The sequence below is a fragment of the Wyeomyia smithii genome, chromosome 3 (assembly GCF_029784165.1).
Source record: "Wyeomyia smithii strain HCP4-BCI-WySm-NY-G18 chromosome 3, ASM2978416v1, whole genome shotgun sequence".
Taxonomy (NCBI): domain Eukaryota; kingdom Metazoa; phylum Arthropoda; class Insecta; order Diptera; family Culicidae; genus Wyeomyia; species Wyeomyia smithii.
Window position 1 is genome coordinate 226477597 of NC_073696.1, and position 17129 is coordinate 226494725.

Genomic DNA, 17129 nt, shown 5'->3' on the forward strand with positions numbered 1-17129 from the left:
TGTACGATTCCACCACTATTTAACAAAAAGTTATTTCCAATATTAACCGGTATCATTAAACAACTTCTCTTGATGATATTCAGAATGTTTCATTGAGATTTTTTAAGTAATACTATTAGTAAAGAAGTTCTTAAAAATGGTCCATTTTCGAGCGCAATTCGTAATAATAATGGAATAAAATATTTGAAAAATACAGTATATTTTTCAGTAAAATGCTTCCATAACATCTTAACCCTCTGGTGCCCAGTGTCGCCTTCAGACGGTCTTCAGTTGAACCTTTAAAATGCTTCAATAAATACATTTTTTTATGTTCATACAGATTCATAGTGATTTTTTCGAAGTCCGTCTAAAAAATAATTTGGGCACTAGAAGGTTATTTTCATGTCGGAACACTTGTTTTGTATCATGATCGGAGTAGCATTGGGTCATGATTGGAACAGCTTACTACTGAGACTTCGCCGTTTCAATGTAGGCAACTTGATATAATGATGGATTTCACGAAGGTCAATTCATGGCAAAGATTTTGCTAGAAAATTTTTGTTTTTTCCTTGAAGGAACCCATTTTGAAATTTTAAGAATGGTCATAGGCAGTTGAATTGCCTATCTGAAAATACTCCACTTGACATGGATCTGAAAAAAATAGCTGGTCCGATTGTGATACATTTTTTGTTCCGATATTGATTCACCCTGTTACGTTCATGATACAAGCTCTATGATTAGAAAACGATATATTTTAATAAATTCACGTAGGATTTGCTATTTATTGTTTCTGTAAACTAGACAGATGGATTGTTTCGATAAATGTAATTTGTTCATGAAATCAAGCAAAATTAATGGTGAAAATGTGACATGAAAATCTGTGTACCATGAAAATAGTCTAAATTGTTCCGAACACGATACCTTTTCAGAAAAACATTTAGTTATTAAGCTATTTAAGCTATTTGTTTTTTTTTTCTGCATAAATTGAATGCAATAACAAACTAGAATATCAAAAAACCCGAGACCTCATGAATTAAACAAGGGCTTGAACGCTGACAAAGGTGAGATAATAACATTCTCCAAGAAGCGTAGTCTACTGAATTTCAACTACATTTTGTCGAATACACCTCTGCGATGCACAAACTGTGTCAAGGACTTGAGAGTATTGCTTGACTCAAAACTAACCTTTAAACAACATATGACATTTATCATTGACAAAGCTAGCATAAACTTGGGATTTATTATGCGTATCGCCAAAAACTTCAACGACATCTATTGCCCGAAGGCACTGTGTTGCGCTTTGGTGCGCTCCAACTTGGAATACTGCGCTTCAGTGTGGAATCCCTACTACCTGAATGGAGTAAATAGAATCGAGTCAGTACAAAGAAGATTTGTTCGTTTTGCTCTCAGAACTCAGAAGACTTCCGTGGAACAACCCTTTCCGACTACCTAGCTACGAACAGCGGTGCAGACTCATCGACTTAGATACACTGCAAATCCGTCGGGACATACGACTCGGTGTCCAATCAGAATCCGTACGCTGGTTCAAATCTTACTTGACTAGTCGAAGTGTTTGCGTGAAAACAGGTTCAGCTGTTTCGAGGTGTTTTTCGAACGTTTCAGGAGTTCCTCAAGGTAGTAACTTGGGCCCGCTACTCTTCGCTATTTTTATAAACGACGCTTCTCTCTTGTTACCACCCGGATGTCGACTGTTTTATGCGGATGATACAAAAATATTCAAAATTATACATAGCCTACGAGATTGTGTTGCGCTACAATACAACATCTAAATACGTTCGTGAACTGGTGTGCAACAAACTGCTTAACATTGAGTGTTGAAAAATGCAACATAATTTCAATCAATAGAAAGCGTGTCCCTATCGAATACGATTATACCATATCGTCACAACATCTTCTCCGTGTACAGTGCGTGAAAGATCTTGGAGTGTACTTAGATAGCGAGCTGACATTCAAGAACCATTATAACAATATTATCGCCAAAGCAAACCGTCGATTGGGGTTCATTTTCAAGATTGCCGATGAATTCCGTGACCCGTTATGTTTCAAAGCACTTTACTGTGCCCTATTGCGATCGATTCTCGAGTCTAATTCTGTAATCTGGAGCCCATATCATGCAAACTGGTCCTACAGAAAGGAAATGGTTCAGAAAAAATTCGTACGCTATGCTCTTCGTTATCTCCCATGGCAAGATCCACTGAACCTGCCATCATACGAGGACCGTTGTCGTCTGCTTGGTATTCAACCACTTGAGGTTCGCCGTCAAATAGACCAAGCTGTGTTCGCTGCTAAACTACTGACTGGCTACATCGACTATCCAGCTATATTGGCTCAACTAAACATATACACCCCTGAAAGACCGCTGCGCCAAAGGAGTTTCTTATATCTGGAACCACGGAATCGACTATATGGTTGCCATGATCCAATTCGTGTTATTTGCCTCCGTTTTAATAATGTTTTCGAGTTTTTTGACTTCGATTTACCAATGAATACGTTCCGTCAACGACTACTTGATGCTCATAGAATATTGTGAAGTTTTTGCTGTTTTTTTATTATTCATTGAGACTTATCTTTGTCAGATGAATGTAATCGTACAAATAAATAAATAAATAAATAAATGAATAAATATCCTGGTCTCCGACGTGCTGACCTCACGAATAGATTGTCCGGCAATTCTCGAGCAACTCAATATTTATGTTCGACCACGCATGTTGCGAAATAGCCTCTTTCTCCACGTTCAGAATAGGCGAACGAACTACAGCAGCTTCAGCACGATAACCGGTTTTCAGCGCCATTTCAATTGTTACGCTACAAGCTTCGATTTTGACACCAGCCGCGAGATGCTGAAGACCCGCTTTTTGACTTTAGCACGTAATTTTTAGTATAAGACAATCATTTGGGCCACAAGACCTGTTGATGTAATTTTTACAGATAAACAAGGGTTATATCACCAACAATTTTCGGTAGTAAACATAATCATCTTATCGTTGAGAGCAAAAATAGTTCATATCTAGTCTGAGCATGTTGGATACATTATTGCTCGATAGTCTTAGGTGTGTAAAAAACCTAGATCTCTCCTCTATGTATCAATGAGTAACGTTCATTATGACTCATTATCCTGAATTTACACAACGCTTAATAACCAGAACACCGCTAAACCGTTCCAGGTCATCCAGTAGAATGCAAAATGTTTTGTAACCGAGAATTGCTCAAGATTGCCACCAAATAGCTTTCCGGAAGATCCGAAATTTTCGTAATCGTAAACGCTGTGACGGGTTGAATGGTTGCTTCAAGCCCATTTTTGAAAATTGACCTATTTCACGATATTCCCGGATTTTCCGATGTGGTGTTGACCCATAATAATTGGGAAAAAATATATATTTTTCCATTAAAGTTTGTCCAAGTTTCATTTTCAAATTCCATTTCCTGTTAATGCACTGTGTTGAATCCCAGCAATAATTTGGGGCTAAATGTTATTAGCCGATTCTTCGAAAAGCCGATTCCTCTCAATATTACATATTTGTTTAGAATATACCCCAATCAGGACTGCTAATTTTCGACAACCGCATTTTCACTGTCTCAACTTTAGTGTCAGCGGTGTTTATTTTCAATAAAAGTCCGGTCATTGAATGAAATGAGATATCTGATTTCATATCAAAATTATTTGATTTGAGCCAATTCATTGCATGAAGTCGATGAATTATTATGAGTACTACATTCTCAACCGCATAAACATCGCTAAAGCAACACGGCGTGTGCGGAATCACAGAAATTTTGCTAGCCAACAATCATTGTCAACTGATTGGATCTAAAGGTCTCTTTCATTCTCAGCTCGTTCGTGGGTGGAAAATTGAAACTCAAACATTTCGATTTCATTTAAAAATCCTTCCATGACAGTGAATGTTTGCAGGGCTGACTTCAATATAGAACAGATAGACATAGTCCTACGTCAAAACTGACACTGTTTCACTCTGCTAAGAACATTGTTTATTTTCGCGGGAGTAACTTAGTTCTGATTCGTTTTATCATGTTGTTTTGTTTTATCATGCGTTTTAGTCGAATTCTGACAAACGATTTCTAAACAGAGGTAGGGTAAACGCTTCTATATTCAACTCAGCACCCTAATTCATCTCAAATTTGCACTATTTGTTCGAAAAATAAAGTAAAATTTGACGGTAAATTGGAAAAAAGAGTGTTAAGATGAATGCTATTCAATTTCACCGCTTTTCACCAGAATTGCACATCGTGAAGTCTTTTTTTGTATTGATGCTTTTGGGGCAAGACATCAGTTTTGAGTTAGTTCAAGCTGTTTGCCAGAATGTTTTATTACATACGTTTTCAGTTTTGTCCCATAAGGTTATTGCTTTAATTCTAGCTGAAATTGTGGTAGTGTATTCCTCTAATGTATTTAGAGATTTGGAAATATACAAACTGTATAAAGTCCATTCATAATCCTTCGAGAGATATAATCGTCTTCCGTTGCTATGCCAGATCAGATTGACACTGCAATACGCGATACTCCGCAGGACATTTTCGATTGTGGAGTATTCCAAGTGGCAGAAGCGCACGTTTTGAGCGCAATTCGAAAGCTAAGACATTCCACTTGTCCAGGACCAGACGGGATCCCGCCATCTATGTTGAAAAATGTTGAAGTTGTTTAATCTTTCTCTGCAATAAGGCTGGTTTTCTGCTAGTTGGAAAAATTCATTGCTCACACCGATTAGGGTTTGTAATATTCCCGGAAATTGATTTCCCGGGAAACGGGAATAAAAAATCTCATTTCCCGGGAATTCCCGGGAACCGGGAATGGAAAATATTTTCTAGCAAAAATGATATTTCATTAAAAGTTGAATTATAAAAAGAATCTGAAAATCGTTTACAATTTCGATATCAATTCGAATGAAAAACGAATTACAAAACAAAACTTATTCAAGTTTATATCAGAACCTCTTCGCTAATTTTTATCAAATATATTTACTGTGGCATTACACGATGCGAATTATTTTAAAAAAAACTGCATAATCAATCTAGTTTTCATTGGCGTAACAAATCCTTTTGTAATTGGTATCACCATTGATTAGAGAGTAGGATTCCATGTAAGAATTTTGATTGTTCAACTAGAACGTTATTTAGCCTCTCGGTTGTTTTCTTTGAAAGACCGAGACAAACTAGAAGGAAATGATAGAAAAATTAATAATCTGTTCAATATGACTCTAAATAAGTTAGTTTCAGAGCATTTGAATGTATACGTAATTAATCTCAAAGATGATTTTTCGTGTGAAATCGCGGCCACGACCCAAAATTACGCTGACTGAGTTATTATTAAATTATTTATTTTTGGTCGCATTGATTCACGGGTTTCAAATTTTCTTAATCGATTTAATTTAATTTTTATCAATGGCAGAGAAAGAAATCACTTTTCGCTCAGTAGTGAACTAACTGTCAAAGAATGAGATTGGACGAAGCAAACATTTGCCTCATTTTTCGTTTACTGAATAAGACAGCAAATATTTTCGACAAATAACCGAAGCAAATAAATTGATAGTACTCGGAATGTAAATATTGACCGTCATTTCAAAGAAATATTTACTTCGTATAATGCCCCTTTTAAAGCTGCTATACACTTTAACGACGTTAGTTCCGTATTTTGATAGTATTTATAATTTTATTGCAAAATTGTATGGGAAATTATATTCAATTTTGCGGAATTTTTTGAAGAGCTCGGGAATCCCGGGAATCAATATTTCTGTTCCCGGGATCCGGGAATCCCGGGAAAAAGTTATCCCCGGGAAAAAGTTATCCCCGGGAAAAAGTTATTCCCGGTAAATCGTTCCCGGGATTGCAAGCCCTAACACCGATACACAAAAAAAGGGACACGTGCAACATTTAATTATCGAGAAATTAGATCATAATGTGTGCAAAAACTACATATCTAGTGCCCTACATAGATCCGTCACAACCAATCTGTCGCAGTTCTTTCCGTTGTATTCTCGCGGATGGATGCCGGGTTGCAAGTGGATGCTGTGTACACGGACTTCAAAGCTGCGTTCGATCTTGTAAATCATGACATTCTTCTACGAACAACTTCTTCTGAAGTGCCGCAAGGGTGCATTCTGGGCCCACTTTTATTCTCACTGTTAATTAATGACGTTGCTACTATTTTATCGCGAGATACACGACTTTTCGCAGACAATGTGAAAATCTGTCTGGAACTACAAAAGTGGGTTGATGCTTTTAGTGATTGGAGCAATCGTAATCTTCTTATCTTGTGTGTAGAAAAATGTCATGTAATTACTTTCAGCAGAAAATATTAACTAATCAGCTTTCCATACAGTTTGTCTGGGCAAGCTCTCCAGCGCGTAAGCCAAGTTAAAGATCTTGGCGTTATTTTGGATAACCAGCTTACATTCCGGGTACATTACGAAGATGTAATTTCTAAAGTCAACAAACAGCTGGGATTCAATTTTAGAATTACCGATGGTTTCCACTATCCACTGTGCATAAAAGCTTCGTCTGGATTGATCATATGGAAGATGTCCAGAAAAATTCGTGCGTATGGTTCTAAGGCATCTTTCTTGGCACGATACTACGAGGCTGCCTTCCTATTGAGATGTTGGAGAGAATAAGATCTAACGCACAAATTATCTTCGTTGCGAAGGTCCTCGCCTGGAATATGAAAATGGATTCGCCTGCTATTCTCGCGGAATTCAGTTTACGCTACGGAAATGAATCTGCGGAGGCTTCTGAACTCCGTCTCTAGTTGTTAATTTTTTGCATTGAGACAAACATCAGTTGAATTTTTTGATATAATAACAATACATAACATAATTCGTCCCACAATCGTAATAGTTTCTGTTAAATTATTTTTCCTTCCTTTCCCAAAACTAGGCAACATTTGACACGATCAATTATTCCCTCAATTTTATCGCACTTTAGTCACCTGTGGTTCGGAACAACGCTGATGATAGAGAAACATTGTTGGGCGTGAAAATTTTATTTTTTATAAATTGTGAAATTTTTCTGAAACATTTCTGTAACTGTAAACATAATAATCCCAACAATTCACTACTGATTAAACAACGCAGTTACGCTCGGCGACGTTTGACGGCTTTGTCGATCGGCTAGGTTAACCGAGAAGGGTAGTCATCAAGTGGATGGAACGTTGCCCCATCAGTGTAAAGCAACAGTTGTTTAGTGTTTTCCAAGTCGCATCTGGTTGCTTCTCTAATCGCTCAATTCAGGTCACGACTAGCTTGAAACACGAGCTACTCCCGAAGGGGGGTGTGGTGGGAGAAGGGGATTAAAATACCACCGCCACTGGATTGCTATTACAGAAGAATCAAGCGAGAATAATTTATTGGCTAGAAAATTTGCTCTCTGATAGTCCTAAGTAGCAGTTTGTCAGTGCTGTGCATTAGGGCAAATACATCGATGCATTAACGGGGTTTTTTGTTTGCTCACTGAACTATTCTAAAAATGCTCCAGAGTGCATGATTTTTTGAGAAATACTAGTTAACATGTACTGATTATCATCAGCTCGTACTGGGTATTACTACTTCGTTAATACTTGTTAGATAATGTTCTACACATTCAAATTTCACTAAGGGGCATCTTTATTGGCCCATCTAGCTGCTAGTGCATTAGGCGTTGAAGATTTAAGCTGTGTTTACTCCGAGGGTTTCTGTTGGTTGTATTCCTCACGATAGGACAAAGCTTCATTCAGCTCCGGCATTGGCTTCACTTCTTGGTTGAACGCTAATACCTGTAAATAAACCAAATAAAGCGCTTAGTTTCTTGATTGTGGAATAGCAGGCGATCTATATAAATCAAACCAAAGGGTAGTCTTAAGTCATGAATTAGAAGCCCGATAGTGAATGCAGGTCTAAGGGTAGCAGGAGAATGCGGGAAAAAATAGGTGATCATTGTGAATCATGGAGACTTTCAGATTCTGTTATTTTCGAGTTGATGATTTAAAAAAAAAACTGCGATACCACTCAAATTAAATTATTTGTCTCATCCTCGTATGATTCAAAAAAACTAGCCTGTCCTACTCTACTCAATGCTGGCAACCATTCGCACAAAGCCTTGGTGCCCAAAAGTGGGCTAAGTGGGCGTTCCAAAACAATCACTTTCGATGATGGGTTTGTTTACCGGTTGAAAATAAATACTCGTTTTTTTGTTCTATAGTGAAAGATATCCAGAACGGTGCGCTAGGGTGAGCAAAAATATAACCGCCAGTGCAAGTTACAGTTCGGTGAAGCTCGATAATGCCAAAAACTGCAACTAGCAGTGCCAAAAATGTGTTTATTTTTGTTTTTTTTTCGACAGATGTCTAGAGAAGCTGCCAGTCGAACTTTGATTTCGCGGGTGTGTGCATGGTTCAGATAAGATCGAACATAAATTAAACAGTAGTCGGTTTTAATGCTGGCTGCTCTTGATTATGAGAATTTTACATAACCGCGACCTTTTATGAGGGTGTCCTCATGCACCGAAAAACGAACATGAAAAGCAGATAGCATGTATCGTATCATAACAAAGTTTTATTAGTCTGTTTTGATTTTCGCCGTAACCTCAGTTCTGTCTGTCTCTGTAGTTTTTCTGTTTTGCTTCTATAGCTAAGTTTTTCTCCACCCACTTCGTACTCATTTGTTTCAGGACACGAATAGGTCTCTTGGGTAGCGTTATATGGTGTATCGTGCCAAGCCAAGAAATCCTACAAGTCTGGCGATTTTGTTAGCAGGGAAGCAACAAAAGTGTACCCATACACTCCGCGTGGCACCTACAGCGCTATCGATTAGGTAACGACTGGGGTAGGATAGGTATGATCCAACAACGTGCTAGCTAGCTGGTTCCATGTTCTGCGGCTGTGGAGGTCTTTGAGAGTTTTAAATTGGATTATTGCCCTCTTTCACTGCTCGGCGAACGAGATTATGGCAAAGGTGGAAAAGGTGGATTTGAAGCTGGCTGGTAGCTTTCCACTGTGTGCAAGGTGAAAAGTTTCTCCTGTTCAACAATGCAATACATAAGTAGTGCAGGAAAATTTAATTATCGGTGCATTGGTCGGTCGGTTGGGCTAAAGCTGCTCTGACCGTTTGGGTTTGCTACTACGACAGGGGATATAGAAACTACCAAGGGTGAGAAGCTTTTCTACGGCTTTAAACAATCTAAAAATAGTGTCGCACGGTGGAAGAGCGATACTTTAAACTGACTCGGCGGTGGTGGCAGAGTGTTCCGTGGTGACAACCACGTCAAACGGTTCGGAAACGCGTGAGTGTTGCCTGTTTACATTAACCATACACTGTGACGACAGGATTTGTCTGTCACGCTTCCTCCGTTCATGATTGACGGTTGGATAATGCTGCAGCGAAGTTTTGCATCGAACAAAGAGGACTGCGATTAAAAGCTGTTACCCCGCCCTCGTTTTTCATTTGATACTCCATCAATCTAGGAAAATTCGAACCAATTTATGATCCTTTCTGCCCAGGAACCGAACAGGAAGTACAATGTCATTATCCCCGCACCCGTTCGATGGTGTATCTTGTTACATAAGAAATATCCCTGACGGGGCCCGATTGATCCATTAATATGGCTTCGATATCTTGTAAATCAATTTAATACGATTATCGTCGTAACGTGCTCCGAGGCGAATTGTTTTCACGTGCCCACGAATGAGCGAACCCATTGGGACCCTTGGCATGCCAGTCTGCGGAAAAAGGAAACAATAACCGTTAACCGTCATGTTTGTACCGTCCTTAGACTCATTTCGTCGCGTGCCAGAACTCAAACCGCTCACTGCGGTACGGGAAAATATTTAGTGGTCGCCGAATTCAATTAACGGAGTTAATGATCGATTGAACCGTAAATGAATGCAAGCGTTTGTTGTTTTTTGTCAGGCGAGCAGAGCCGGGGGCACATCAATTGATAAAATTAATTTGCTGGAAAAATATGGAAAAAGCCGTATCGCGTCAGCGTACACTCACAACAAGCATGGGAATTGATTCATTTGGCCAGTGGAGGCTGGGGGTTCAACTGTGTGTACCGGGTGGACCATATGGCAAAACGATGGATAATTTGTTCCAATGGTGAAATATCGGTTTGCTAAAAAGATCGTTTGTCCCTCTAGCGAGGAGTAATGGTGCGCCGGTTTCTTCGGTGCTAATTATTGCACAAGCACAGGCACACCCGCGGGGTCGTGGAGTGGATTTCTAATTGGAACGTAGCATGTGCTCCGTGCGTTTCCGAGCGAAGGGTGGCAGTTGAATACAACTAATTGTAACATGGACATGTCAAACGTGAAATAATATCTAATAATGATTTTGACGCATTTACTTTTTGTAAGACGTTTTTTTCGCATAACGAGATTGAAGTGATATTTCTGTGTTTGGGTCTGTGTAGAAGGAATATTAGTCTTCAACTAGCAATAATCGCACCTCGGTTGTACCTCATTGGTTACGATATCGCCACTGCGCAAAGCTTATAGAAGGAATATTGCAATCAAATGGACAGTAATTTTGTTCCTGAATGCGTGAGTAGAATCAGTAAAACACATATCTCTGGCATTATAAAATTACGTTTGATATTTGTTCTATAATTTATCAAATTTAAATTCCGCTTAGTTTTGAATCCGCAAAATATGTAATCGTAAGCTTAATCCATAAATTAGCAGAAAATACACGAAAGCTGATAAAATTATTTACAGGGTCCTTAAAATCAGTCAACGGTTCTACGAAATTTTCGTCACGGGTAGAAATTATATATGTTTGATAACTCTTTATTGGTAATGTCGATATCAAATATTACAAAAAGAAGTTTAACGCCAATTTCTAGCACTTGTATTTGCGAATTTATTATGTCGCTTGTGACCGTTATAAAACTTTGAAGCATAATTTTTGATGATTTCTGATTGGTGCTGACCTGCACCTTGTACACTACTTGATGGACAACGTCGGATAAAAAAAAATCTTTTGAATCACATGAAGAATAAAAACAGAACCCTAAAAAGAGAAAACAGTTGCAAGACGAAAGGTACTCAATGCTTTTTAATCAAATTTTAAAACCCCAAATTCTTTTTAGAATATATTTTAAATTTAATATTTAGACGGATATTCAACTTCCACGTTCCGAACAGTACACAGTATTTGAAATATAATTGTTTCATTGAAATAGTTCGGACCATTTATGCTTTTTTTCGAAGAGAAAGCACTCATCCGCATTCTTCCTTTCCATTTATTTTATACTAGTTGAACGTTGTTCGGGATCGAAGGCTTTAAAATTTTGCTAACTCTTTAGCACTACTCACTTTAGGAATATAACGTTACATTTGATATCTTGTACTTCCATTATCACTTTAAACAAAACATCAAGTTATCCATTAGAGATGGTCGGGTATGGGAAACTTGTTACCCGTACCGGAAGAATTTGGATTCCATGTTTCGTGTTAGTTACCTAGTATTAAAATTGATCAGGGATTTCAATTATTTATTTTGTAAGCATACGTATGATTTATTTAAACTGCTGAAAGTTTTTATTTTGTTTTCGAGAGATCAATAAAAATTCAATAGAATTTTTTTGTAAAATTAACAAGAAGAATAGGGTAAATTAACCTAAAGTTTTATTAACCTATATTTGTGATGCAGACTGGCTGGACAAGATGTTTCCCGATGGAAGTTTTCTGAAAATCACTCGAGTTGCTACATAAAATGAATTAATTTGGCGGGTGGTCCACTATAGGGAAAGGGTCTACTATATGTTCATTTACCCTACGAAACAACACGGAGAAAGGTGAAAAATGCATGTCTGGTGGAGTTTAGAATAAACGACGAGTTTTATGTGCACATCGTAGCAACCTAGAATCTAAAATTCGGCATAACACAGATATTTCTGTACATGCGGCATCCCTGGTCACAGTGCAAACCAAGACCTGGGATGGATAAACGAATACTACACTAAAAATTGATCGAAACAGATGACACGCACATTCGTCGTTTTTTGATAGCGTGTAACTATCTTTCTGCTGTCACTCGAGCATGATTCGAACTTTTTTAGTAACATCAGAATACTAAATGTGCATATTTGTCTGTAAAACACAGATATTTTGAGTCATTTTCTTCAGATTTTTAAGTTTATATATATTTACGCAGACTTGCGCAGAGTTACAATAGTTTTACAATTTTATGCCTCACTATTTTGTGAAACGAAAATCAACATTCAACCGTGATGAAGTGTATAGTTCGAAATTTTTACCAAACGACTTTTTTTTGATACCCAAGTGATAGTTACGTTGGAGGTATTCAAAAAGAGTTCATTAACTTTCGAATCTCGTAGCTTACCAAAGGACAGAAATATTATGTTTCAAAAAATATTTTTAATTTCATTGCGTGTATAAGTGCACGGTCAAGAAAAAAGCAATCATTCTTCCACAGAAATCACTGATGACGTTAACGGTGCAACTACAAAACTGGCGCTACATAAAATAGAAGTAGGTAATTCTTCAAATTTCATCAGAAAGCCGGCTTGGAATCCAGAAAACGCAACTTTAATAATCGAAATACGCTGGCAGGATTATTACGTAAAAAGAAACCAAAATATTTTGTGTAACCACACTGAATACAATTAATGCTTGCGTTGAATATTTCTTTAAGTAAGGCGATACCTTTAAGTTATAACAATACCTGCTTCTAAAAGATGCTTCTTTTCTCCTGGTTCAAATTGACAACTCATTCTGGTTCATTTTACACTCCCACAGCTTCGTATTCGTTTCTCCTTCCCAGACCAAGATTATGCTAAAACACCTAGGCTTGAGAAGTTAATAATTTAATTCTTATAATGCACAAAATCGAATTACTCGTATACGACCAGTTGAGAATTTTTCAAACCCGTACCCGACCCGAACCCGAAGCCTTGGTTTTTAAATTACCCGTACCCGACCCGAAGCCGAAAATATTTTTTGCGTTACCCAAAACCCGACCCGAACCCGTCGGGTATGGGTCGGGTACGGGTATCGGGTAAAAATACCCGTACTCGATCATCTCTATCATCCATATACGATTGTATTTGGCAATTTTGGGATGTTATACAGAAAGTGAAAGTCGCCATTTCGGATTTCAACATGACGTTTGGAGTTGATTCACAACCTCTGAGTTTCATCCCCATTCCAGAAATACTCTTTATGTACTTTCCAGAAACCGAAAGTTACCACCTTGGATTTCAAAATGGCGTCCATGGTAGAATTCCATCCACAGAAAATACCCATATTGGATGGGATTTGACCACTTTATGCCGAATTCTAGAAATCGGAAGTTACGATCAAGGATTGGCTCTTGGCTCTAGAAATACTCCTAGAGAGTGGTTTTTAACAATTTAAGTAAGTTGTGCAGACACCGCAAGTAGATTTCGAACTACTGTTGATTCCGGCCTCTAAGCGTCATCCCGACGCCTGGAATAATTATATTGGTTGATCCCCGGTCCCTTCAGGCTGTTGCCAGAAACCGGAAATCGATATTTTGGTTTAAAAGAGCGTCTGGAGTTATATCTCTGCAAGGGTTCAAACTCGTACTGTTTTTCGTACAGTAAAATTTAGTAAGAACTGGCGATTTCAAAATTAAATTTTCTGATTTTCATGATATTCCTTAAAATGTAACATTAACTTCCCTGATATTTTTCCCGCACAGTACAAAAAAGCGCAACGTTGATGGACGCAGCTCTGAAATCCAGGTGAAAAAAGCATTCGATTGGATATGAAACCAAACAATAGATAACCCGTATTGACCTTTTATGCTAAAAAATTCGTTTGGTCCAATAAGCCGTCTCCGAATCACAAAAAAATTATTCAAATTTGTTATCAACGAACGTAAAATAATTGTTTAATTTTTGTATGTTACTTGAATGATGCTATGGCATAGCCAGGAATTATTTCTGTGAGAAATTGAGCGCTCGCAGCGCTCAATATTTTTCAGTAATTTGCGCGGTAGAATTTCCTGTAATTCCAATTTTAATCCATTGATCTTAACGGAATGAAATCAATTTTTTTCTATTACATATGCAAGCTTGCCTTTTTTCGCCAGAGAAACATTAGCGTGTAGGAGAATATCTTTTACTGCGAAAACAATTACTCTCACACTGGTGAGCAAAGCGACGCACTTGCTTGAAAAAAGCAACGAATTGTGTGTAAGAACTTGCAAAATATCACCGGGGTGAAATCTTAAACATCTCACAAGAGAGATAAAAAACTGGTGAGGCGGGGGCCTAACGTGGTTGGTAACATCTCCGCCAACCACGCTCGACGCCTGGGTTCGAATCCCACCGCCGACATAGGTGTCGATGGTTGTGAGGTGGCGTGATCCACTCACAACCAACCAGATTCAATCCTAGCCGATACCGGGAAATTTTCTGAGGCGAAAAGTCTCTGGGATCGCGCCTGCCATCGCATGAGGAAGTAAAGCCGTTGGCGCCGGTCCGTTAATCAACGGATCGTGAGTTGGGGTCCTGGGTGGTGTCGCCTCCTGGGCGTCGGTGACTGGCGCAACAACAGTGGCGGAACATTATGCACAATAACTACACAACAGAGCTTACTGCAGTGCTTTTACTGTGTGTCTCTCAGGTATATATCAACTAAGGAGAGCATCTAGATATGAAAATAGATTGCGTTGTTTGCTTTGCATCTCGAAACTGCTCTTGATTGCTCTTTAAATGTTCGAATCGAACTTATTTCAGCAGTGCGCACCGCGGTGTACTTCTGTGTGTGGGGTGGGCGGAACGGCTCTTTTGCAAGAGCGGTTCTGAACCGCTCACTCACGGGTTCACCCTTCAGTCCAGGTGCGCTCAAAGAACCGTGGTTCTTTTTCGTGAGCCGTTCGTTCTTTCGCTATTTTCTTAGAACCGGTTCATATGAACGGCTCGTGAGCCGTTCGTTCATCCCTATACGCAAAAGTTGGATTGTGCGAAACCAGTACAAAATTGTGCGTTTTTAGCGCAATTGTTGATGTGATTCGGAACCAGTACAATGATTGCGTGTTGGGCATAACGCAATTAATGCTCTAGCGTTTCTCCAATGTATTTGGCAGCTCCAAACTACTACACCTAAACAGTTTCAACTGGTATCAAGCAGCATTGCAAAGCGAGCGAGAAGCAAAACCATTCTCCTCCTTTCTGCTTGAGGACGAGACATATGCTACGCTTTTCAAGTCTTTTTCACACACGCTTTCGAGATACTTTTTCTTCTTCATGCATTCCTCTGAATAGCAGCAAGCACGAACCGACAGTATGAGTGAGACTAACAACACTGGTATCAAGTATGTAGAGCACGGGTGTCTCGCTCATTTCGTGAAGCAACGAGATATCGCCTTGCGCGTCGCAATCCGCAATTCCGCAATCGAAAGAGAAGCGAAAGAGCAACCTGCAAATTGTATGTGATGTGTCTAGTCTAGTCACTAATACACTCGACGTGAGAAATAAAGTGTCGGTATATGATACATATTCTGATTTCATTCTATGTCAATGTATTCGCAGTACAACTGTTGCGTTATGCGTTTCACACATTTATTGTGCGATTTCTGTGCAACATTTGTGCGAATCGGGAAGACACAATGATTGTACAAGACTTCAACTTTTGCGTGTCACATTCTTCCGGTGGATCATGAAATAAGATTTTGAACAGTTTCATATGAAACAGGCCAGAATCAGAAATGATTACCCGTATATAATCGCTATCCGATGTTATGGTCATACTACTGTGAGTAGTAGTGCGCTTTCAATAAAATAATAATTTCTGATCTGAACTTCGAACAAAAAATATATGCCTTTCAAATGCAAGCAACTGCAACATTGGATTTGATTGAAAGTCGTTGTGCAAGAAATCAAACGAATATATTTATGTGTTTATGGTACATTGACCGTATAACACAATATCGTGAAATGACAACTCTTAGCGCTATAAAAGAATTGAACTTTACGAGCGCGTTATAGTGAATTACTCTCTAAATCGATACGATACGATCAAGCAAAAATATAGAAAGTTCAACAAAACGCCAAACAATCATGATGTGACATCAATACTCTGATTTTACGATACTACAAAGGCATTGATTAACTCACGATATGTCCCAATCGTTAACCTGCTTGTATCAATAACAAAAAAAAAGTGTACACCAAAGAAAAAACCCTTTCTGGATGTACATACTTGAAATACTGGTCTCTAGCTTTCACTGGGCACAAACCGGGGGGAGGAGCAAGCAGTATGCAACAGCAGTGTAGTATCGGAACATCAAATTTATTTTCTCCCGAAACTGGAATGCACGGACCGACCTTCTGTGCATATTCTATCTATGCAATAACCGTTCATCGCTCCTCAAATGGTTTGCGCCGAGTTGTTCCTGTGTGTGGCTCGGTACACTTCGAACTTTATGTCTTTGAATCGTTTCCTGTCCGTCCTTATCGTTTCTTGCGCTGGGTGTGCTGTCACAGTCGAGTTATTTTTCTTTTTTTTTATCTGTTGAAATGCATGATTTCATTGTAGGTTCGCTCGCTCCGTAACGCTGTGTCTAGTTATTAGTGTCCTCAGCATGTGTTTTTCGCGAAGTCGAGACTCGGTAAAATTGAGCGTTGAACCATTTCTGCTTTTGAACTCAAGTTCGTTTTCGACTTTTTTTAAACCTCGCTTGATATTGCTATTTAATGGCGGCAGCAGCACTATATACTTTTCGTTTTGTTTGGCTTTGATGTAGATACATAGTTACCAGCGAGCAGTGCAGTGGCAACAGATATTAATCGATCAAACTTTATCGATTTTGTTGCCCTCTTCCGTCGAACTGCGAATCACGAGACCTTGTTCTGTCGCTAGGCTAGGCTATATCTTGATGTCTGTCTGCACGGGACACGACAGTTGAAAAGTAGCTCCAACTAAGCGTTCGGGGAGGAAAGTTGAAATAAATCTACCCTCCTGCAGTTTTCATTGCGGATTGCGTAAACGCATCACCCAGCCGTGTCACCAACAGCTGGAGGACTGTATAATGATTTGACGTCATATACTTCCGATGAAATACCGCAATCGTCAGGTCTGTTTCGGAAGACCAAAGGATAACAGAATCAAGAAGGCAACCCACAAAAGTGAAAAAATCAAATTAAATCAACACAAC

At 38.8% G+C, this 17129-nt stretch overlaps 2 protein-coding genes and 1 pseudogene across 8 annotated transcripts in view; 1 reads left to right on the forward strand and 2 right to left on the reverse strand.

Moving 5' to 3' along the window:
• Positions 1 to 17129, forward strand: part of LOC129732172 (RNA-binding protein Musashi homolog 1) — an 83113-nt gene that overhangs the window by 44551 nt on the left and 21433 nt on the right. The window lies entirely within an intron of this gene.
• LOC129732174 (uncharacterized) overlaps positions 7593 to 17129 on the reverse strand; it is a 56066-nt gene continuing 46529 nt past the window's right edge. Inside the window, exon 6 of the mRNA XM_055692762.1 lies at positions 7593 to 7759. Within this exon, the coding sequence (XP_055548737.1) occupies positions 7664 to 7759 (96 nt within the window). The 3' untranslated portion in view covers positions 7593 to 7663. The remainder of the gene's footprint in view (positions 7760 to 17129) is intronic.
• LOC129733480 (U4 spliceosomal RNA) lies at positions 10392 to 10472 on the reverse strand (annotated as a pseudogene).